The sequence below is a fragment of the Chiloscyllium punctatum genome, chromosome 3 (genome assembly GCF_047496795.1).
Source record: "Chiloscyllium punctatum isolate Juve2018m chromosome 3, sChiPun1.3, whole genome shotgun sequence".
NCBI lineage: Eukaryota > Metazoa > Chordata > Chondrichthyes > Orectolobiformes > Hemiscylliidae > Chiloscyllium > Chiloscyllium punctatum.
Window position 1 is genome coordinate 90120688 of NC_092741.1, and position 25643 is coordinate 90146330.

The 25643-nt window shown below is 40.6% G+C and overlaps 1 protein-coding gene across 3 annotated transcripts in view; it reads left to right on the top strand.

Moving 5' to 3' along the window:
• Positions 1-25643, top strand: part of lama2 (laminin, alpha 2) — a 387170-nt gene that overhangs the window by 178830 nt on the left and 182697 nt on the right. For all 3 annotated transcript variants that reach the window (XM_072556030.1, XM_072556031.1, XM_072556033.1), the window contains exons 15-17: positions 4254-4365; positions 15514-15627; positions 24852-24979. In XM_072556030.1, coding sequence (XP_072412131.1) covers positions 4254-4365; positions 15514-15627; positions 24852-24979 — 354 coding nt within the window. The remainder of the gene's footprint in view (positions 1-4253; positions 4366-15513; positions 15628-24851; positions 24980-25643) is intronic.

Below are 25643 nucleotides of genomic sequence, written 5' to 3' on the forward strand. Positions count from 1 at the left end.
CTGAATTCCCTGTTACAGAGCCTGCAGTCTCTACCTGCACTTTTTTGGGCATCCTGGGAAAGGCTCATTGAGACATTGGAAGCTGGCCCTTTGTGCTTAGAACCTACAGTTGTCCTGTACCACCATCTTATTAAACCTTACCAATTGCATTCACTGGATATTGTTCATACTAATCTCCATGCAACTCATCCCTCCCAGTGTGAACCCTGCTAACTTTGCCAGTGGATCAACCCTTACTCTGTCCCCAACTCCCTTTCAGAATGTCTATTAACTTGGGCTCAAGGCTGTTAGCACTCCCAGAAGTACTGTGGATGATCCATGAAATCTGGTTGACAGGAAAGGCTAGAGGATGCTTTATCACCTGGTTATATCTTTCCACCACTTGTCCGGACCAAAGGGCATGAGGCCCTTATCACTTGATCACACCTTAGCTTGACCCCCTAATCTTCCAGCACTTTCTCTTCCTATCAGCATTTTATTACGTTTCAATCCTCTAAATGTTTTTCAAAAATTCTTTGCCATACAGCTCCCAAGCATGAAAAATCCCTTCTCACTGAGATACCTCATTCCATCAGCCTATGTGCAAACTTCCAATTCTCAGGAATTTTAATCACCAGCTTAACTCATACCTACCCAAATTTTTCCCTCTCATGTGAACTCCCCGCCTGAAGAGGATATATAAGATTCTGAGAAGGCTCGACATGGTAGATGTTGCAAAGATGTTTCCAAAAGTGGGGCGCCACAAACTCTGGGATGTAGTTACAGAATAAGGAGGCACTCATTAAAAACTGAGATGCAAAGGAATTTCTGCTCCAGAGGGGAGTGAATATCTGGAAGTCTCAAACCAGAGATTGTGGAGGCTGAATCATTGGAAGAATTTAAAGAAGACATAAACTGATCTTTGAAATATCAGGTAGTTGATGGTTAAGCTGAGCTAATACAATCTGCCTTGCGCAGATCAGTGATGATTCTTTTCAATGACCTAACCCTGATTCTATTTTTTATGTTTTTAGAACTAGCTATGTCACCAGCCAAGCTGTTTAGGAACAGCTACAAAACTGCCATCTACCCAGCAATATGGAAAATTGCTCGGTTTTGCCCTGCCCACAAATATAAGGACAAATCCAAACCTGCTAGTTATTCTCCATCTTGATTGACAGCAAAGTGATGGAAGATGACAATGTGAGCATAAACACTTTACACAAACATCTCTTAGACAGCAAGAATCACTCATGCTCAGTTTTGAGTTTCACCAAAACTAATTTTATCACGGCCTTGGTCCAGACATGAACAAGAAATCTGAACTCAAGATTTAAGAATTACTACCCTCAACATTAAGGTAGCATTGATTGAGAGACATCAAGGAGCTCTGGCAGAATTGAAGTCAACGGGCATCGGGGGATAACTCTGCACTGGTTGAAGTCGTAGCTAGCATAAAAGAAGATATTTGTGGTTGTTGGTAGCTCATCTTCTCAGCTCCAGGGCATCACTAAAGGAGTTCCTCAGGGTACTATCCTCATCTTCAGCTGCTTCATCACTGACCTTCTCTCCAACATAAACTCAGAAGTGGGTTGCCACTGATGATTACACAATATTAGTAACATTTACAGTTTCTCAGACACTGAAGCAGTCCATGCTAATATACAGCAAGACTTGCACAATATTCAGACTTGGATTGCTCCGTTACAGATCCCTGATGAAGGGCTTATGCCCTAAACATCAATTCTCCTACTCCTTGGATGCTGCCTGACCTGCTGTGCTTTTCCACACACACTCTCAATTTTGATCTCCAGCATCTGCAGTCGTCACTTTCTCCTGTTCCGTGGCACATAACATTTGTACCTTACAAGTGCCAGGCTATGAACATCCACAAAAAAAAGAATATAATCATCTCCTTGTCACATTGAGTGGCAATAACATGACTAAATCCCCCATTATCAATATCCTGGGGATTATCATTGACCAGAAACTAAACTGGACTAGCCAGAGAAGTAATGTGACCACACGAGCAGGTCAGTGGCTGGGAACTAACTTCCTGGCTCCTCAAAGCCTGAACACTTACAAGTCACATATCAGGAGTATGATGGAATAGTTTCCATTTGCCTGGATGTGTGCAGCTGCAATAATTCTCAAGGAGCTCCATACCATCCAAAACAAAGCACCCTGCTTGCTTGATATCCTGTTGCTTCCTCCACACCAGTGCACTCTGGCAGTTGCATATACTTTATACCAGATCAACAAGCTCCTTGGATAATGCTTTCCAAACAAAAGTACAAGGGCAATAGACACATCATTATCATCTGCAATCTGCTTACCTTCCACACACCATTCCTGACTTGGAACTATAACGTGAATTTTACGATATCATGCGATCAAAATCCAAGAACGTCTTTTCCAGCATCATTCTGAGTGTACAGACAGACTGTATCAGCCTAAGATGATGACTCATCATCACCCTCTGATGTAATTTGGGATAAGTATTAAATGTGCCTGTGACTCCAACATCCCAAGAATGTCTCAAAAATGGCCCTGTCAAACTCTCAATCTCCATTTGCTGACTTACTTTGACTTCAGGTCAAGCAATCTCTTGATTTTAAAATTTTCTTCCTTGTTTTCAGATCCCTCCATGACCTTGTCCCTCCACACAAGTAGAATCTCCTGTCGCTTCACAGCTCTCCAAGATGCCCATGCACATCAGAAATCTGCCCTGTTGAGCATCTTTTAATTGCTCTGCCATTAAAGTCTACACCTTTGCTTGCCTCAGCCTTGAACTCTGGAATTCCTTTCCTGAACCTGTCCACATCTCCATCTTGCTTTTCTTCTTAAATACTACAACTTTGACTGAGCTCATGGCTGTCGTTTCCTGCTCTTACATAGCTTGGTGTCAATTTTGCTTTATAATGCTCCTGCAAAGCACCTTGTGATACTTTATTATGCTAAAGACAGAATATAAGTGAATGTTGTGATCTTGGATTGTTGAATTTCACATTTTCTTGAGTTTAGAAAATAATTGCCTAAAAGAAGCTGTGATCAACTACATATCTTTATGAGAGGAAAAAAAAAGAGAACGAGGAGGGGAATTTTAACTCCTGAGCAGTAATCAGCTTGGAGCACATGTGGCCCATCCAATACTGACAACCAAAGGCTTAGAAAATTTTATCAGGCCACACTTATTAATGGCAAAAATAGGACATTAATTCCAAAGTAAGGAACACAGGATTGGAGTGAGGTAGTTGGGGCGGTATGATGCTGACATTAACAGGCTTCTGTGTAGAGAAGCATCGCTGCTTCCTGTCTCATAATAAAACTTTCAATCTTATCTACACTGTTCTTCAGTGATGTGACTGACCTAAACTTCTGCTGAATTCCTAATTTAGATGGCATCAAGCCCTACATGCTACAACGCTAATTCAACCATGTCTGGGACTCCCTCGGTCTAATTATCTGATTATAATATTATTAGATGTCAGCCCCTCTGTGCAGTAGTTTTAATTTCTGTTTTCAATTTTATTCACTGTTGTTCTGCTCCTCTTATGCAATCTTACTCATCTTATTCATAAGCAGTGAATCACTTTTAGATTTCCTGAGGATGTGAATGGTGCTATATAAATAAATGTTCATTTTATTAGCCAGACAAATTTCATCAGTTGTTCCACTCCAACCTGGGTGCTGGTGTTCATAATATCTGCATTCTGCCTCATTACCTGGAAATTAAGGATATTTTAATTCTCAAAACCTGAAATCTCACAAACAAAACTAGAATGACCTATGCAATAATAGTTGCAACACCTTAACATGTTAAAATCCTTTACAGTATCTTAATATGTGTGGACCATTCTAAACCAATTTTAAAGGGAGTCGAGAATGAGCAATTTAAAGGGTTACAGATTAAAAACGGGAGGGAGGGGCACTAAATGCAACTGCTCTTTCAAAGAGCCAGAAGAGATGCAACAAGTTGAAACAAGCTGCTGCACTGTATGATACCTTAATCTTGACAAATTGTACAGATGAGTTACTGAATTCAACAGTGCATGTTCTCAGCAAAGGTGTCCTTATGGACATGCCACTATTTCTAATTAAAACAGAAGTTGCTGGAAGACCTAGTTTTAAACTGTTTCATGACAATTAACTCACTGCAGATCCACTGGGAGGAAATGTAATTAGAGCTTCTCTTCTGTAATTATTTGAATGGATTTAAATTTAATTATGTTTTATGAAGAGGATATATTTTTGTTCTGTTTTTGCCTCAACAGGTTGAGCTCTGTTATACTCCAGACAGCTAATCCAAATTCATTAGGCCAACAGACAGGTACAAGCGTTGAGATTTGTCACTGCCCTCCTGAGTACTCTGGCACATCTTGTGAAGTGAGTAACAATTGCAGGATCTAAATTTTGTTATCAATAAATTTCTTAATCTGCAATGTTTCATCTCTTATCAATGTGGCAAAATGATAACCAACTATATCACTTTAGGACTTCTAATGGTCACCAACAAAGGTAAATTAAAATGAATGTTTGGAAAAACTTACAGGGCTTTCTTATCTCTACATCCACCACTTGCCTGTTTTTTGTGCCTTTTCAACTTCTTAGCTGTTGGTTGAGAAGGTAAATAAAAATTTTGATCTTGTGGTGCAATCAGAAATGTATTTTTAATTCATTCATGGGAGGTGGGCGTGGCTAGTATTACATCTGTTGCCCATCCCTAATTGTGCTTGAGAAGGTCATGGTGATTGCCTTCTTGAATCACTCCCATCCATGAAGGGTAGATACATCCACAATGTTGTTAGGGATGGGATTGCATGATCCAGACCCAACAACACTGAAGGAATAGTGATATATTTCTATATCAATTCACTGAGTGGCTTTGAGTGGAACTTGGAGGTGGTGGTGTTACCATATATATTTTGCCTTTATTATGGAGTTGTTAATAAATCTACTACCATCGGTTGGGTTTGTTTTTAATTTCTCTTTGGGATGTGTGCATTTCTGGCACAGGCCTGAGATTTATGGATTAATTGTCCCTGAGGGGCAGCTGTGTTGTGCAGTTCAGGTCGCCCTGTTATAGGAAGGATATTATTAATGATTTTGGAGAAGATTTGATAAGCACAGTTGGCCAATTCCTACACAACAGACCCAAACAAGAAGGCACAACATGCCCAGAGACTTTAGCCACCCTGCCAAATATTAAAGACATCTCAGAGATCATGACCAGACTACTCTGGCTCCAAGGCATCATGGTAGCACATAAACCTTCCAACACACTGAAACAGCTCCTGATGAATTTAAAGGATCCCGTACCAACAACCAGCAGAACGAATGTCATATACAAAATACCCTCAAGGACTGCAACAAACATTACATTGGACAGACAGGCAAAAAACTAGTCACCTGGATACATGAGCACCAACTAGCCACCAAAAGACATAACCAACTATCACTAGTATCCATACACACAGATGAAGAGGGATACCAGTTTGACTGGGACAATACATCCATCGTGGGACAGGCATTCAAGCTGGAACTCCACTAACAAACCTTTCGATTTGGAACCCCTTTACCAACTTCTCAGAAAAACAACCGGAAGTGATATCACCCACCACAGCAGACCAAGACAGATCAGTAGCAAGCGGGACAGAACACTAGCACTTCATTGGAGGCTCACTGATGATGTTACCTAGCATGGTGATGAAACAGCTGAGAACAAATCTACCAGCTCAGCGAGCAAACTTGCAACCTTATAACAGTGTATTATTAAACTAGAGAGGGTTAGAAAAGATTTATCTGAATGTTGATGGTAATTGAAGGTTTGAGACATAAAAATAGGATGGATAGGATGGGACTTTTTCACTGGAGCTTAGGAGATTGAGGGGTGGCTTTATTGTGGTTTATAAAATCATGAGGGGCATGGACAAAGTGAATGACACTCCCTAGGGGAATCCAAACTGGGGGGGGGGGCATATTTTTAAGGTGAGAAGAGAAAGATTTGAAAAGGACATGAGGGGCTTTTACGCAGAGTGGTTTGTGTGTAGAATGAACTGCCAGAGAGGATGGTGGATGCAGGTACATTTACAACATTTAAAAGACATTTGGATAAGTTCATGAGTAGGAAAGATTTGGAGGGACATGGGCCAAGGGAAGACAGGTGAGGCTAGTTTAGTTTGGGAACATAGTCGGCGTGGATTGGTTGGACCAAAGGTCTGTTTTCATGCTGCATGACTGTGTGGCTCAATGACTAGGAGATGATCATGAACCACCTATAACCGGAGGGCTTTTTGCTATTTTGATGTAAATTAATAATCAACCACAGTGCTGTGGGTCTGGAATCATGTGGGCCAGACTGGGTCAGTCAGGACAGCAGATTTCCTCCTTGACGGGCATTCATAAGTCATAGGTTTTTTTAATGATAATCCAGATATTTCATGATCAACTTCAATGAGACTTAAATTTCATTACAGATTTATGGTTAACTGAATTTCAATTCTCCATCGTTGCAATTGAACTGATACCTACAATTCTAATATCAGTTGCATTGCCACTCTTTTACCAGCAGTCAAGTAGCCTGGTAAGTCTGGTATCTCAGAGATGCATTTTATTTTAAGTCACTGACAAGATGATCCTTGGATTATAATTAGCACAGCACTTGTGCAGACTGTGAATTTTCCAGACTCCTGATTGTGTCCCAGTCTACATGCCTGGGTGAATGAGCCCTGGAGCAGCCTGCTCCCCATCTATCCAATAAAGGCCCTTAAATGGCAGATTAAGCAGCTCCTCTTTCCTCCCAGATGTAATTTTGATGCAGGCAGGAGGAGGTCAAGGATACAAGTAGAGGTAAAGCTCTGCAAATCACCCCACCCAAGACAATTAATCCTTTCCAGACTATTAAGTAGCTGTGGGGTTGGTTGCAGACTCGGAAAACCCTGAAAAGTACATCTTAAACATTCTTATACATCTTATACATTCACTCGAGCAATGCAGTTGAGTGCTACAACTGTGGAGTCTCAATCTGTGACATCTCATCATCCATCTCTGTTACATAGTATTATTGCTAAAATAAAAAGACAAATTTTGTTGAAGTGTCTGATATTGGATGTGATTCTGAAATTGGACACGTTTGCTGGATAATCCTGAATCTACTAGGAATTCTGTTGACAGCAATTAGGATTTTTAGTCAGGCTTGCAGTGTGGCACACTTGCATGCATGGAAGCTACATATACAGGGTCCTGCTATTTACAGACAGAAAGAATGCGCATGTGCACTATGCCCATTTTGGGTCAACACAATAGGTGATAGCCAATTGCTGGTTTCTTTCTCAGGACCATACCCTGACCAATCAGGGTCAACCTCTCTGATTTAAAATTTAACAAAATCTGGCTGTTAATTTTGACTCTGAAACACTGAAGAAATGGTGATATATTTCCAAGTCTGGAATGTGACTGGCTTGGAGGGGATCATGCAAGTAGTGGTGTTCCCACGTATCTATTTCCTGTGCCCTTCTAGGTGGTAATGGTTGTGAGTTTGGAAGATGCTGACTAAGAATCTTTGGTGAATTTCTGCAGTGCATCTTGTAAATAGTACACACTGCTGCTACTGAACGTCAGTGGTGGAGGGAGTGTTGTTCATGGACATGTGTCAATGAAGTGGGCTGCTTTGTCCTGGATCATGTCAATCTTCTTGATTGTTGTTGGAGTTGCACTAACCCAGGCAAGTGGAGAGTATTCCATCACACTCCTCACTTCAGCCTTTGTAGATGGAGGACAGGTATTGGGGAGTTAGGACATAAGTTACTTGCTGCAGTAATCCTAGTCTTTGATCTGCTGTTGTATATGGCTAGTCTAGTTCAGTTTCTGGTTAATGGTAACCCCCATGATGTGTATGTTGATGTATTCAGTGATGGTAACACGATTGAATGTCATGTGGCAATGGTTATATTTTCTCTGATTGGAGATGGTTGTTGCTTGGCACGAATATTACTTGCCACTTGTCAGGCAAAAGCCTCAAAGTTATCCATGTCTTACTGCATTTGGACATGGACTTTTTTAGTATCCCAGAAGTTACTAGTTGTGCTGAACTTTATGCAATCATTGGCAAACATCCTCACTTCTGATCTTATGGTGGAGGGAAGGTCATTGATGATGCAGCTGGAAATGGTTGGACGTGGAAAGGATGCAGAGGAGATTGACACAGATATTACTGGAACATAGGAACTTAGGAACAGGAGTTTACCATTCAGTTCTTTGAATATGTTCCTCCATTCAATTAGATCAAGGTTACAATAAGGAAAGAATTGACAGCTTGGGTCTTTCTTCTGTAGGTGAGAAAGAGATTGGGGTAACCTAATGGAGGTCTTTAGATGATGAAAAATTTAACAGAATAATATTTAATTTTAATATTTAATAGAATATATACCGTAAGAATGTTTACTATTGTGAAAAAGAAAATAACCAAAGGCCACTAATATAAAATGGTCACAGAGAAATTCTATTAAAGATTCAGAAGAAACTTCTACATCCAAAGAGTGACGAGTATGTGGAAATCGCTACAAGAGGGATTGGTTGAAGAAAATTGAATAGATGTAGTTTAGTTGAAGCTGGACGTTTATTTAAGAGAGAAGAAAATAGGTGGCTATAAAGATAGATTTAGATGATTAAAAATTTGGAGGATGTTGGAGTTTTTCTGTGTGGTATATATCTTAATAATCATTATCATATGATTATAATCACACCATGTTTATAGAACATTGGCTGCTGTCTGGCAATACTTCAGTATTAAAATTCTCATCTATTTTCTAATCTGTCCATGACCTCAAGTTCTTCTGTCATACAATGTCCTCCAGTGCCACATTTCTCCAAGAATTTTGTATTTCTTCATATCTGGCCCTTCGCACATCCATCATTGGTCAAAACTCTCAAATCTGGAAATCCTTTTCAGTACTGCTACCATTTTATCTTTCTCTTTTGCTCACTCCTCCTTTATGACTCTCCTTAAAAACGTACCTCTTTGATCAAACTTTGACCATTTGTCCTAATGTTCCCTTTGTGACTCTGTGCTGTTCTATATGCCAACATTCTAATGAAACACCTCGTAAACACCTTTTACTAAAGGAAATTTAAGTGCATATACACGTATATATTCAAGTTGCTGTTGTTTCAGATCAGCCAGTAACTCATGCAGGATAGTTGTCAGGATTGTATATCTCCACAGCAGTGCTCAAACTGGAAATGTTGCTTGGCATACTGTTAATTGGTCTGATGCACAGCTACAATGTGTACTTGTAGATTGGTCCTTTGAGATTCAAATCCCTCAGCTCAAGAGTTGCAGCTACCATCTAGTTAAATGGTAAAGGCATCTGTAAATCTAGCTGTGCTTTCTCCTTTCCACGACTGTACTATGCCAAATGTCTCCATCTGTCACACACTCAGTCTTTCTCAGAATAGATTCATCTGTGATGGTGCTTCTAACTGAAGGGGAACATGGTCAATACATATGGTGTCTTCTAGTTTTTCTCTAAGGGCATCCAAAGCAGCACAGGAAAATTGTAGCTTAGAATAATGGGTTGGAACAGATTCCCAGGACAAGACACTTTAAAAAAAACTCATTCACAGAATGTGGGCATCACAGGCTGGGCCAGCATTTATTGCCCATCCTTAATTGCCCGGTTAAGAGTTAACCACATTGCTGTGGGTCTAGAGTCACATGTATGCCAGACAAAACCAGGACATTATTAAACCAGATGGGTTTTTCCTCAACACTTAACAATGGTTCCATGGTCATCATTAAAAACTTATTTCCAGATGTTTATTGAATTCATATTTCACCATCTGCCATGTCAGGATTTGAATCTGGATTCTGAACACTACCTAGGCATCTGGATTAATAGCCGAGTGGTAATGCCACTAAGTCATTACTTTCCCCTGTAATGCGTTAGACTGCAATGCTGCAATGTCTACCTAATATGTATAATGTGGTGAATGTTACAAAAGTTCAAGTTTTAGTTTCTTCCTTACTGCCTTCTACTAATTTGAATGCTGGCTTTGAAAACTCTTTACATTGGCTTTACCTCTCATGGTGCCTGCATTATTTGCATAATATATGTTGCTACTTCTCCTTTCCTAAGTATTGTCCTTTATACTTATCAATATTTAAATGTCATTTGCCATGTGCCTCTAGGCAATGTAAGTTGTGCAGATGGGACAAGGAAGTTACAAAAGGCCACAGGCAATTAAAAATGTTGACAGATATAGTAACAACTGAAGTTCCATGATGAGTAAGTGTGGAGTCATTAACTTTGGAATCAAGGAAGACAAATTGAATGTTTCTTTTTGAAATGTGGTGAAAGATTAGGTGCTGTGGAAGAACATAGCTGTTTTACTGACTGTAGGCAAACAGATCATGAAAACTGTGAACAGGGACCACAAGTCTAATACAAAGTTAGCCTTTATCTCAAAGAGCCTAGAGCACTAATTGATGTTTCATAATAATAAACAAAAATAGAAAATGCTGGAAATGATCTGTGCAGAGTGAAATTGCAAGAGTTTCACATCATTCATCTCTCTGTGCAGTTGCAGCCAGATCTCCTGAATATTTCCAATATTTTCCATTTCTGTTTTAGATGTCCAACACCTGCAGTATTTCAATTTTTGTGGAATTGATCTTTCAGTTGAGCAGATGTTCTGCACACAATTTGAAGTACTGCACTTTGAGAAGGTTAAAGTGGTCTCAGTGGAACTGCAGCTCAGATTCACCAGAGGCTTAAAGAATTAAATGATGTGGACTGGTAGTATAAACCTGATTTGCAGAGCCTGAAAAGTGGAAGAATGGTTTATTTGCGATCTTAAAGTTGACAAAAGCATTTGGGAAAGTGGAGGAAAATATCCTATTTTCCTGTTGTGGAAGATCAGAATCGCGCGGGATAATCATACAATCAGTTTTTCCTCAGCCAGGATTCTGAGCTGTTCCTCAAAAATTATTGAGAATACTGGGAAAACTGAACTTGGATAGAGAGATTTTTATTACATGCGCTATCAAGATGTATGTAAGTGAAAAATAGCAGATGACTAGGACGGAAGTATAGATTAGCCATAAACCAGTGAAATGGTAGAAAAGGAGTGGGACTTTCATTAATGCAGGCTGCTGGTCTATGAGCACCCAAAGGTCTATTCCAGTTTATCAGCTTTTTGGAAAGGCATACAGATGACACCAAGGGCTTAATATCATCTGTACTTCATTGCACCAATAACAGTCATGTTTGGCAATCATTCTACTCTTTTGTATTTGTATTAGCTCTGACATAGAGGTCATTTCACCTCCATAATATTAACACTCTGTTTATTTTAATTTATCCACTGCCAGGCACTATGGTTTCAGTAAATGCCCAGACATGTTATAGTTAAATGCTGGATGAGTAAGCAAATTTAAATTAATGGTTTATAATGACCTCTACCTTCGCAGACAAATTTACCTTATTCAGCTCACATATTAATATAGTTGCCCTTCTCTCCTTCCAACCTTTTGGCTATATTTTGTTCTGTTGAGGAAAGAAAGATAAATTAACAGGACTTCCAGTGCTCTTATTCTACTAAGTAAAAGCAAGACTAGTCACGACTGCTTTTCTGCATGAGTAATTTGCAGTTGCCTGTAGTATTTCTTTATTACTGTTGCAGCAATTAACCATGTTACCAGACATGGAAAAATGTATTTTTCCTTTTGCAATGTGCTAGGTCAAGGCAACAATACATTTACATTTGCAGTCAGATTGAATCATCAGACATTGGCTTTGCAGAGTTACTGCTGAGAATTGTAAAATACTGTTAAATTTATATATCATTAAAATTTTTACATATGTTAATAATGGAATTGAGACAGCTTTAATGAGCACATCAGGAAAATCATCTCACTGTTTCGTTATGCTTATCATAATATCCAAGCCAATGACATCAAGGAAGATGGCTGTGGTTGTTGGAGGTCAGTTATCGCAGCTCTGCAGGAGTTCCTCAAGCTAGTGTCCTAGGCCTAACCATTTTCAGCTGGTTCATCAATGACTCTCCCTCCATTATAAGGTCTGACATGAGGGAATTCGCTGATGATTGCACAATGTTCAGCACTATTCACAACTGTTCGAATACTGAAGCAGTCCATGTTCAAATGCAACAAGATCTGGACAATATCAGGCTTGTTCTGACAAATGGCAAGGAACATTTGCACCACACAAATACCAAACTATGACCATCTCCAGTAAGAGACAACCTAACCTCCACTCTCTGACATTCAAATAGTGTTATCATCACTTAACTCCCCACTATCAACATCCTGGGGTTACTATTGTCCAGAAACTCAACTTAATTTGCTACATAAACATATAAACAGTGACGACAAGAGATGGTGGGAGGCTAGGACTACTGCAGCAAGTAATTCACCTCAAGAGCTCCAAAGCCTGTCCACTCTCTACAAAGCACAAATCAGGACTGTGATGGAAGATTCCTCACTTGCAGCTCCAACAACACTCCAGAAGCCTGATATCATCCGGGACAAAGCAGCCTGCTTGATTGGCACCACATTCACAAGCAGCCAATCCCTCCACCATTGATGTTCAGATGCACTGCAGAAATTCACCAAAGCTCCTTGAGCAGCACCTTCCAAATCCATAACCACCTCCAGCTAGAGGACAAGGGCAGCAGAAACGTGGGAACACCACCATCTGCAAAGTCCCTTCCAAACCTTGATTTGGAAATATGCTGCCATTCCTTCAGTGTTATTGGATCAAAATCTTGAAATCCCCTCCCTAAAGGCATTGTAGGTCATCCTACAGCATATGGACTGTTCAAGAAGGCAGCTTATCACCACCTTCTCAAGTGTAACTAGGGACAGGCAATAAATGCTAACCACCCAGTGATGCCTATATCTTATGAGTGAATTATTAAAAAAAAGTAATATGGAAGAAGTTTTGCTTACTTCACTGTGTATCTGACTTTCGGGTGCTTAATACTTGGCAGAAGCAGCCACAATAAAAGGAGACAAGTTCTCCTGCACAAGCCATTAGACAAAAACTTTATGCCATAGATGGTCTTTACTGTACTGAAGAATCTATGCACATCAGGACTGTCAGCAAATTGCTGGATTTCATGTGCTTTTTCTGCATACTGCCTGTTCTTTAGGTCACAGCTCTTTTTGTTGGACTTAGGCCTTTATTTGTACGTCAACCTGCTCCTTTCCTTAAAGCTTTGGTGGTGCTACTGGTTAGGAATGTCAATTGTGTGTGATTCAGTAGCTCCTGGATCTCTGCATCTCCCAGCTCACTTCATCAATCAATATCTTTTTGTAAACTCCTTGTGTACTCTTAAACTTATTTTGTTACTTTTCTTTATATCATCAGGAAATTTGGCAACTGTACCTTTTAGTCCCTTTGTCTAGGTCATCCATATACATTTTAAACACTTGAAATCCCAACACTGTTCCCTGTGGCCTAACCCTAACCTTAACACTGACCCTAACCATAACTTAACCCATCACTCATTGCATTTTACCAACCAGAAAAAGACCCATGTTCATCTACTCTTTGCTTTCTGTTAATTAGCCAATCATCTATCCGTTCCACTGTGTTGCACCATATCAAATGCCAATTGGAAATCTAAGGATAACATAGCCACTAGTTCTCCTAAATCTTCAGTATGTGTCAAAGTCTTGAACAGATTGATCAACATGATTTCACTTTCACAGAGTCATGTTGACTCTGCCTGATTACCTTGAATTGATTCAAGTGACCTGCTATAACTTCTTTAACAATAGCTTCTAACATTTTCCCTATTTTCCTGGTACAGATGTGAAGCAAATTGGCCTGTCATTTCCTGCTTTCCATCTTTTTTTGAAGTAAACAAGTTACATTTGCTATCTTCCAACCTAATAGGATCGAGCTCAAATTGAGGGAACTTTCCAAAACTTTTAACTCTTATCAAGTGTCCTTCTTAAATTTAGCTGCCTGCAGACATACACCACTCTCCTCCGTATGTGGTACCATGACATGCAAGCCAGGATCCTCACTTACTGATCCATTACAGATCGATAAGTACAGGGTTGAGCAAGGCTGTGTCATTCCATCAATGTTTTTCTTCCATCTTCCTCATCACAACACTCCACTCCTTCTCCATGAAATTTCCTGTGTAGTGGACCTTCTACACAGTATGTGCAAGGAACAGTTGAAACTGCTTCACCTCCAGTCCTGAACCAGGCCCACCCCAATTCTGCCATCAAACTGCAGAATGCAGGTGACGCTTTCATGTGCTCACGCTAAGAGGCCAAGCTCGAGACCACAATGCATGCATTCACGAAAGTATTTGGGAGAATGGGACTTACCTAACAGATGGAAGACAAAAGTCCTCTACCAGACTGCTCCTGCAAAATATCACCGTTCCCCCAACTATCAAGACGCATGACGAGCAACTGGAAAACATGGATCAATTTTCATACCTTGGGAGCCTTTTCAATGAAGGCAGACAGTGACAAGCCCTGGTAGAGGCCAAGTAAGAATGGCAGAAGAAATGTGAAAAAATCTGAGTGTCCCATTCATGCTGAAAAGTACCACGTACCCCATCTTGCAACAGGGTGTGTGCATCTAGCATCGGGAGTCACCTTAGGACTAACAGTTATCGAGTCATAGTAATACAACATGGAAAGAGACCCTGCGGTCTAACCAGTTCATGCCAACCACAAGCCCAAACTAAACTAGTCACACCTGCTGCGCTAGGCCCATATCCTTCCAACATTTCTTATTCATGTACTTATCCAAATATCTTTTAAACATTGTAACTATACTTCTGGTGGGGAAGAAAGTTTCCTAAGATGATGATACTGACATAAAATGCAGATTATGGAAAAATGCTCACACTAGCCCTTGGATTCTCCACCTTTGTTAATACAAACCTTGGATTCATCTTGTATAATTCTACCTTGTACAGCCATAGATTAAGGTGGACAAGATTAAAACTTCAAATTGTGTGATTATATATCTTAATAATACCATTGTTTAACATAAAGCACTTCACATATCAAGCAATCTACTTAAACAGAAGGAGAAATTTTGTTTTTTTATTTCTGAAAAACAAAAGGGTGGCTCAGTGACTCAGTGGTTAGCACTGCTGTCTCACAGCGCCAGGGACCTGGGTTCGATTCTAGCCTCAGGTGACTGTCTGTGCGGAGCTTGCACGTTCTCCCCGTGTCTGCGTGGGTTTCCTCTGGGTGGTCTGGTTTCCTTCCACAATTCAAAGATGTGCAGGTTAGGTGAATTGTCCATGCTAGATTGCCCGTAGTGTTCAGGGATGTATAGGTTAGGTGCATTAGTCAGGGGAAATGTAGAGTAATAGCGTAGGGGAATGGGTCTGGGTGGGTTGCTCTTTGGAAGATCAGTGTGGACTTGTTTGGCCGAAGGGCCTGATTCCACACTGTAGGAATTCTGTAGAGCCCATTTTGTATGAGTGAAAATATTCCTTCAATAAATAACAGAAATATTTTCCTTTTCACAGTCCTGTGCACAGGGATACAGACGAGTAAATGGCACCCTCTATGGAGGAATCTGTGTACCGTGTTCTTGTTATGGCCATTCTAGCTATTGTGATGACATTACTGGAGAATGTTTGGTAAGTATTAATTAATGCAATGCATTCATCCAGCTGGGATGTGAGAATGTTTTATTTACAGCAAATCCAGAGTATCCATGCCAGCGTACTATTTGGAACAATTTTTTGAAATCTAGCAGCAGCACACACACATCCCCAATTCTGTTAGTAACATTGATCGCACCATCTGTTTCTCATAATATTTGTTGTTACAGTTAGTGAATGCCTCATGTTACAAAAACCTTAATGGGAAATCTCGGCTTTATGGTGCAATAATATTTTAAAATTATTTTCCATGTTGAAGCATAAAACCTGTGCTTTTACCTTGGAGTGCTACAATACAATATTGAACGGAGTCAAACAATTATAACCAGGGAGCTGTTTTGTTCTCTTTTGTTCGGTATTTGTTGTAAATAAGCTCTTTGGATTGGCACATGTATTTAAAGTTCCACAATCAGTACTACAATAAATAGTTATTTGTTAGACCAGAGCCTGAGTATTACTGAAAAAATCACATTTGTCAAAGTGTTTTGACTTGGAACATGCAGTGTAGGAACAGGAGTAGGCCATTTGATCCATTGAATCTGCCTCACCATTCAATGGCTGAATTGACAATCCTCAACTCCACTTTCCTGCCTTATCCACATAATCTTGCTAGAACATAGAACAAAGAAAATTTACAGCCCAGGAACAGGCCCTTTGGCCCTCCAAGCTTGAGCCGATCCAAATCTACTGTCTAAACCTGTCGCCTAATTCCTAAGCACCTGTATCTCTTTGCTCCCCACCTACTCATGCATTTGTCCAGACGCATCTTAAATGAATCTACCTTTACCTGCCTCTACCACCTCTGCTGGCAATGTGTTCCAGACACCTGCCACCCTCTGTGTAAAGTACTTGCCATGTGTATCCCCCTTAAAATTTTCACCTCTCACCTTGAGAGCGTGACCTCTCATTATTGAATCCTTCACCCTGGAAAAAATCTTATCTCTATCTACCCTGTCTATACTCTTCATGATTTTGTAAACCTCAATCAAGTCTCCCCTCAATCTCCTTTTTTCTAATGAAAACAAACCTAACCTATTCAACCTCTCTTCATAACTAGCAACTTCCATACCAGGCAACTTCCTCGTAAACCTTCTCTGCACCGTCTCCAAAGCGTCCACATCCTTTTGGTAAAGAGGTGACCAGAACTGTACACAGTATTCTAAATGTGGCCGAACCAATGTACTGTACAATTTTAACATGACCTGCTAGCTTTTATACTCAATACCCCATCCAATGAAGGCAAGCATACCATATACATTCTTGACCACTCTATTCACCTGTGCAGCAACCTTCAGGGTACAATGGATCTGCACCCCCAGATCTCTCTGCTCATCAACTTTTCCCAAGGCTCTTCCGTTCATTGTATTATTCGCTCTAGAATTAGACTTGCCTAAATGGATCACCTCACATTTGTCTGGATTGAACTCCATTTGCTGATTTTCCGCCCAACTCTCCAGTCTATCTATATTCTCCTGTATTCTTTGAACAGTCTCATATGTTCTCTGCTACTCTGCAAATCTTTGTGTCATCTGCAAACTTGCTGATCATACCAACAGTATAGTATGATCAACAAGTTCTTGATCATTTATGTATATCACAAACAACAGTGGCTCCAACACCAATCCCTGTGGAAAACTACTGGTCACCTTTCTCCATTTTGATAAACTCCCTTCAACTACTACTCTGTCTCCTGTTGCTCAACCAGTTCTTTGTCGACCTAGCTAGAACACCCTGCATGTGACTTCACTCTCTCCATTAATTTATCATGCTAATTAAAAATCAGCCTATCTCAGCCTTGAATTTCAAATCCGTTAATACAGCCTCCCCACTACTCCTCTAGAAGGGTGAAAATTGCAAAATGAGTTTGACCGACTGGTTCCTGGCTGTATCTCAGTCATTATGTGCCCTTATTTCCTGCAAATAAAAATGCATGGTCCTAAATCAGCTGCAGAAGGGTCAATTTCTAAAAAGAAAAGGAAATGCCAGAGTTTTCCATAAGCGCATCAATTGTACAAGGACAAATTGAGCTGATTCGAGAACTAACAAGAATACTTACATGTACAGGCAAGCAACATGACTGAGGAGTTAAATGAATGATTTGCATTGGACTTTACCAAAAGGCAAATGCTGCTGAGGCCATGGTGACGGTGCAAGAAGCTCTGTCACTAAAGATTTACAAAGATGTTGCCAAGGTTGGAGGATTTGATCTATAATGAGAGGTTGAATAAGGTAGAGCTGTTTTCCCTGAAGCGTTGGAGGCTGAGGGGTGACCTCATAGAGGTTTATAAAATCATGAGGGGCATGGATAGGGTAAATAGACAAGGACTTTTCCCTGGAGTGGGGATGTCCAGAACTAGAGGGCATAGGTTTAGGGTGAGAGGGGAAAGATATAAAAGAGACCTAAGGGGCAACTTTTTCACGCAGACTGTGGTGTGTGTGTGGAATGGGCTGCCAGAGGGAGTGGTGGTACAATTGCAATATTTAAAAGGCATTTGGATGGGTATATGAATAGGAAGGGTTTGGAGGGATATGGGCCGGGTGCTGGCAGGTGGGACTAGATTGGGTTGGAATATCTGGTTGGCACCTGTGGGTTGGACCGAAGAGTCTGTTTCCATGCTGTACGTCTCTATGACTCTCTGAATCTAAGTGTTTAAAATTGATGAGGAGGTGGCATTTGGATAAGCTGTCGCTACCTGAAGCTGGTCTTTATGAGATGCAAACAAAGATATTGAAGGAAGTGAGAATAGAAATTGTAGTGGCACTGGCAATAATCTTTCAGTTTTCACCCCATCCCCATATCTCACCTTTATATATACATGCTCGCATACACAGACACACACAGACACACACACATACATTTGCTACCTTGTGCACTTGGCTAAGATACTGGGCAATTGCACACTTGACACACATCACATCTTAAACCTTTCCATGTAGGTCTAATCTGTGAAATGGTTACATACTCACCCAGACACATTGCAATAGGTCATTGAGCTTCTTGCAACAGGTCAGTCATGTCCTGTGGACAGATTTACGTTGCTCACTACCTCTGCAACCTCTGTCTAGGCTGATTTGGTCTGACTGGGATGTCTCTTTTTCCTAACAATTGACATGAGGACTTTCCATCAAACATCCACAGTCTGTAGGAGGACTTTCGGGGAGTCATCATCAAATCATGAGACAGTCTCCTTAGGCTGGGACCCACAATGACTGGTCCTCCATTTTCTCCTCGACATGGTCGCCTAATGGCCTCTGTGCAGAGACAAAGACAGTTTCAGGGTAGAATTGGAGTCTTTTCCAAAATACTGATATTCATGCTGGGAATGGATAGAGTGCTCAGATGTTACTTTCTCCCTGCCAGGGGTCCTGTATAGTACACTGTAGACACAGTAGTCACCAGAATTTTAAAAAAGCTCCACTAGTTCAATGGATTCGTTAGTCTTCTTGGTCCAAATCCCTGCCTCCTGACCTTGAATGTGAACTCACAGGTGCACTGGATAGTGAAGAAGGCATTTGTACCCTTGGCTATATTGGTCAGTGCATTGAGTATAGGAATTAGGACATCATGTGTGCTGCACAGGACATTGGTTAGGCCATTTCTAGAATACTGCATTCAATTCTGGTCTCCCTGCGATAGAAAAATGTGAAACTTGAAAGGGTTCAGAAAAGATTTACAAGGGTATTGCCAGGATTGGAGGGTTTGAGCTATGGCAAGAGGCTGAGTAGGCTGGGGCTATTTTCCCTAGAGCGTCAGAGACTGAGGGGTTACCTTATAGAGGTTTATAAAATCATGAGAGGCATGACAGACTGAATAGTCAAGGTCTTTTCCCCCAGGGTAGGGGAGTCCAAAACTAGAGGGCATAGGTTTCAGGTGAATGGGAAAGATATAAAAGGGGAAACATTTTTGACAGTGCATGTATGGAATGAGCTGCCAGAGGAAGTGGCGGAGGCTGGTACAATTACAGGATTTAAAAGTAATCTGGATGGGTATATGAGTAGGAAAGGTTTAGAGGGACATCGGCCACACACTGGTAAATGCGACTAGATTAATACATAACATCTGGTTGGCATGGGTGAGTTACACTGTAGGGTCTGTTCCCGTGTTGTACATCTCTATGACTCTGTGACACTACCTGCAGCATGGCTGCGATTGCCACGTGGTTGTGACTGATGTAGGTTTCACAGCCTGACGCCTCTCTCCCTGGACATCCTGCCCTAGAACCCAAAGAGCTTGTGCTGTTTGCCCTTCCCTTAACTGTTTGACTGGCTTGTAATCCACTAATGAGTCATAGAGTCTAGAGATGTACAGCATGAAAACAGACCCTTCGGTCCAACCCGTCCATGCCGACCAGATATCCCAACCCAATCTAGTCCCACCTGCCAGCACCCGGCCCATATCCCTCCAAACCCTTCCTATTCATATACCCATCCAAATGCCTCTTAAATGTTGCAATTGTACCAGCTTCCACCACATCCTCTGGCAGCTCATTCCATACATGTACCACCCTCTGCATGAAAAAGTTGCCCCTTAGGTCTTTTTTATATCTTTCCCCTCTCATCCGAAACCTATGCCTTCTAGTTCTGGACTCCCCAACCCCAGGGAAAAGACTTTGTCTATTTATCCTATCCATGTCTCTCATAATTTTGTAAACCTCTATAAGGTCACCCCTCAGTCTCCAACGCTCCGGGGAAAATAGCCCCAGCTTGTTCAGCCTCTCCCTGTAGCTCAGATCCTCCAACCCTGGCAACATCCTTGTAAATATTTTCTGCACCCTTTCAAGTTTCACAACATCTTTCCAATAGGAAGGAGACCAAAATTGCACACAATATTCCAACAGCGGCCTAACAAATGTCCTGTACAGCCACAATATAACCTCCCAACTCCTGTACTCAATACTTGACCAATAAAGGAAAGCGTACCAGACGCCTTCTTCACTATCCTATCTACCTGCAACTGCACTTTCAAGGAGCTATGAACCTGCACTCCAAGGTCTCTTGGACCCTTCCTTTAGTCCCTTTAAAAGATGGGAGTTGCAGATCACAAGCTGTACACTTTTGGATCAAACCCCCATCTCCAGCTGTGAACATGGTTATATGTTTTATTTTTTTTGGTTTGAATTTAAAATGGAAATTCCATTCTGATTCCTTTGAATTTCATGCATTGTGACATCTGAAAACATTTGCAGGGGACAAACAATCATTCCTGATGACTGACCTCGTTAGGTTGCTTCCTATTTCTTGCTGTAGATTCTGTAAGCTGAAATTTTTACAGTCTCTTGGGGTGAGATGGTATGTTTGGGAATGGGGGCAAGGTAAAAATTAGGCATCGCATCTACCAGTCACCCAGACCCACCCATTGCAAATTTATTGGTAGCATGGATGCATTGAGTGGTCAGATCAACCATAGACCATTGGCCACTGAAGGGCCTCCTGCTACTACTGGCATTTTACTGATGATATTGGGAATCTGACATCAAGTCTGTGCAGCCCCTGTGATTTGCCCCTGATTTTGGGCTCCAACATAGCTCACCTTCCTGCAGATCTTGCAAATTTGATTTGTCATTATAGCACTGAAGGATGCCATTCAGACTGTCGAGTCCTTGGGTGGTTAATGCCATTTCCCAAAGCCTTTTTGGAGACTTTGGGTTGGTGGGGGAGGTGAGTAGCATTTAGTTGCATGGGAAAGTGACATTCGGGACCCCACCTCCTCCTTGTCTCTGCCCACCTACGTATGGTATTCAAAGGTATAATATTCACGTTAGACCCTCATCCTGCAGCTGTTTGTGTTCTACTAGTTGCAGATGGGGCATGCTAGAAACCTGAAAACCAAACATTGTCATGTATTCTTTCAGGCATTTGGAATGAACCCCTGGTTCAAAGGGACTCAGTGCCATTGCTGTGGATAAAGGGGAGCAGGTGAATGTATTGAACTTGGATTTCCAGAAGGCACTTAATAAAGTGACACATCAAAGGTTATTGGGGAAAACAAAAGCTCATGGGTGGGTGATAACATGTTGGCATGGATAGAAGATTGTCTGGCCAACAGAATGCAGAGAGTAGGAATAAATGGGTCTCTTTCAGGCTGACAAGATGTCTTGAGTGATGGGTCACAGGGGTCAGTGCTAGGATCTGAACTCTATATGAATTTATATAAATGATTTGGAAGGGAGGTATGGGTAGCTAAATTTGCTGATGATACAAAGATAGGTAGGAAAGTGAGTTGTGAAGAGGACATAAAGAGCCTACAAAGGGATGTAGAGAGATTAAGTGGGTGAGCAAAGATCTGACAAATGGAGTACAATATGGGGAAAATATGAAACTGTCCATTTTGATAACAAGAATGAAAAAGAAGCATATTATCTTGCATAAACACAGAGAGGTTCCAGAGCTCTCGGGTGTAGAGATCCTGGTACTTGAATTGCAGAAGGTTAGGTAGTATGCAAGTAATCAGGAAAACTAAAAGTTTCTTGTGAGAGGAACTGAATGCCAGAGTAGGGAGGTTATACTTTAGTTATGCAGTGCATTGTTGAGACCAGACCTGGGGTACTGTATGCAGTCATGGACACCGTACATGCAGAAAGATGTTAAATGTGTGGAAGTCGTTCAGAGAAGGTTTTCTAAACTAATAACTGGAATGAGGACCTCCCTTATGAGGAAAGGCTGGACAGTTGGCCGAGAAAGCTTATCCAGTAACCTCTAGAGTTTAAAAGATGCAGAGGTGACTTCCTTGAAACATACAAGATCCTGAAGGAACTGGACTGGGTGGACTTGGAAAGATGGTTTCTTTTATGGGAGGATATAGAACGATGGGTCATATTTTAAAAATAAGGGGGTGCCCATAAGGATGAGATCTTTTTTTTAATCTCAGAGATGAGAGTCTTTGTAATTCCCTTGCTCAAATGGCAATGGATGCAGAATACTCTTTAAGGCAGAAGTAGAGAAATTCCTGAAAAGTATGGGATGCACGATTGGTGGGCATATGTAGGAATGTAGATTTGCAGCCAAAATCAGATTAGCCGTAATTTTACTGAATAGCAAGGCATGCCTTGAAGGGTCGAGTAGCCTATGTTTAGCCCTTGGTCATGTCCATTCGTATGTGCCAGAAACCTGCTTGAACCTTTCTGTAGTGGGACAGTTTATGCTTGAACCATGAGTGTTGGCATGCTATCCAAATCTATTTTCATCTAATGTTCACACGTACACAGTTCCGATTGGGATTCAGAAAGGAATATCAACTTTGGGTGCACTTCTTCTGCCTAATCAAACAACTTAGAAGGCACCTGTGGTGCCTTTAGCCCAATGTGACTGAGATTAGCAGAGTCAGTCGATGTGCTTATATTTTCACTGAACAATCAGAGGAATCACCATAAAATTATTTTGCCAGTCTTGGAAATTAATAGCATAATAAAATAATACGTAAACATTACAGGACGACCATGGCATGATTTGTAATTTTAAAAAAAACTATATTATTCCATTTTACATTTGATTTCATGCCCACGCACCAAATAGAATGTGTTTAAATCACTTGTCTGGTCAAATAAGCGAGTATAAATGTTTTTCATATATACCTAAATTGTGTAATATTTTATTATTCAGAGTAAGCAATGTTTGTCAAAGACATTCTTAATCTCTAATGCATGGACATCAGTTCCATAACAATGAGGTTGGGAACAATTTTTCTCTTTTATTCTGAAACTTCTGTGATCTGCATATCATATACAAATTTGACTATTCTTGTTAACTCAAAGACAGTTTGTTTTTATCCAGTCTGACAAGGCACAAGGGTTAAAGTAACTTTAATCATTTTATTATCAAAATAATGCTACATGAATGGCTATCTGTTTGTTACAAAGATGAGAAAAGCTTTTCCAATGATGCTTTCTGCATTGTGAAAATTGGATTCATGATTTATCATTCTCCCTTCAGGGAATGTTCTACCTTTAAGCCAAGAGTTAACTCAAATTAATAAAGGACATTCCATTTAAATGCTATTTTAGAAGTGCAACATTTATTGCACATAATTCAGAGATTTGTGGATGATTGTGCTACTATTTAGGAATCTGCATGTTAGTGCGAAATAGTTTGAAGTATATCCTTATGCCAAATTAAAAGATTCACTGTAATACAATTTATGATAAAGCATGTGTACATTTTGTATATCTGAGAAGAAATGTAAACTTCTAGTTACACTGCAATTTTGAAGTTGCCTGTTAAATATATTTTTCATTACTCGGAAGTTTCATATATTCTGCCTTCAAGGTGCATAACTGAAGATGCAGAAATTTTTCTTTTGAAAAATTGCTGTGATTTCAGCGTTCTAAAGCATGCAGAGGGTAGTCAATGCTGTCCAGGTGATGGTGTGGCTGAGGGTGAGACAGGAGGGAGAGAGAGATGGTGTCAGAGAGAGGGGAGATGGAGAGGGAGAGAGACAGTGTCAGAGAGAGGGGAGAGAGAGACAGTGTCAGGGAGAGGGGAGACGGAGAGAGAGAGAGAGAGAGAGAGAGAGACAGTGAGAGAGATTCAAATTTTAGCTTTGTTGCAATTTTAGAGGAGGCCCAAATGCCTTTCCAGACGTAATGTGGAAAACTCTCACATATCACCTTGTAGCTGCCTCAAGGTGGAATTGTGTAGATCAGGAAAGGGGTATTGATTGTCCACTGAGAGGAGAACTCGAGAGATAAGGACCCAGGCCTCCTCATCTCAAAATAATGTTTAGCAACCTGCTGGTTCTTTGTATCAGGCAACTTTTATAACTTTCTGGGGATCAAACAATGCTCATATTGCATTCTCTCTTTGTTCTCTTGCCAGAGGCATTAATATGATTACTTTAAATTGATTGATGTTTCCATTAAAATAGCATATAGAGAAATGGATGCAGCTGTGTTAAACATTTGTACAATAATATTGTTCACAGCAATCTCCAAGCTCCAAGTTAAATTGTAGCCAATTTTATAATGCTGTCTGCTTGTGATCTTTGGAGAGGAATATTGAAGTTCCATATAAAACTGGGATGTCAAAATTTATTCATTGAGAAAAGATGCAATTTGCAGTAAATGATGTTGTGGAATGACAGGTTGTTCTGTTGGCAACTCTCCCATGTATTCAGCAAATTGATTTTTAAAAAATAATTAAAGAAAATAAATAAATAATATGCCTTTTATTGAGAAGGTTCTTTAAAGAAATATTATTTATTCCAGAATTGCCAACACGATACCACTGGCAGGTTTTGTGATAAATGTCGGCCTGGCTTTTATGGAGATCCAACTCGGGGAACACCCAATGATTGTCACCCTTGCAGTTGCCCATTACTAATTTCTACAAATAAGTAAGTAAGATTATCCATGTCTGTAATATCACATAATGATGGAATCTTGTGGAGGTGACAGTGGTTTTGACCAGCAGCTGGAGAGCTGGCGAATACCCATGTTAGCATTTCATATGAAGGGCCATCTCCTCTTCCTTCATTCAGACTCCTAACCTATTGGTCATTCTGTGGAGCTGGAAATCCCATATGCCAAGAGCTGCTGGTCAGTCAAAGTCTGACAGATCTACTGAATGGGAAGATGCTGGCTACTACCAGTTCACTCACTGGAGGAGCAAAATTGTTGCTGCATTCTTGCCCAGAGTCAAATGATTGTTGCAAATGGGGATCTCATATTGTAGGAGGAGGGGACAATGGCTGGGGTCTTTGGGTCACATACCCTCCTCCTTTTCTGACCAGGTTCCCCTTTACCACCAAACTTACCATGGGGTGGGCACAAGATGCCGTCGATCTGGTTCTGCCTAGTGACTTACATAATAGAGTTCAGCATCATTGCCAGAATCTGAGCTGCGAAATGAATGAGCCATTGGTAAACAAACTAAATTCACCTTCATTCCAAAAACAAAATACAGTGGATACTGAAAATCTGTGTTGAAAACAAGAAATGCTAGAAACACGTAATCATTCATTCAGCATTTGTGGAGGCAAAAACAAAATTAAATGTTTC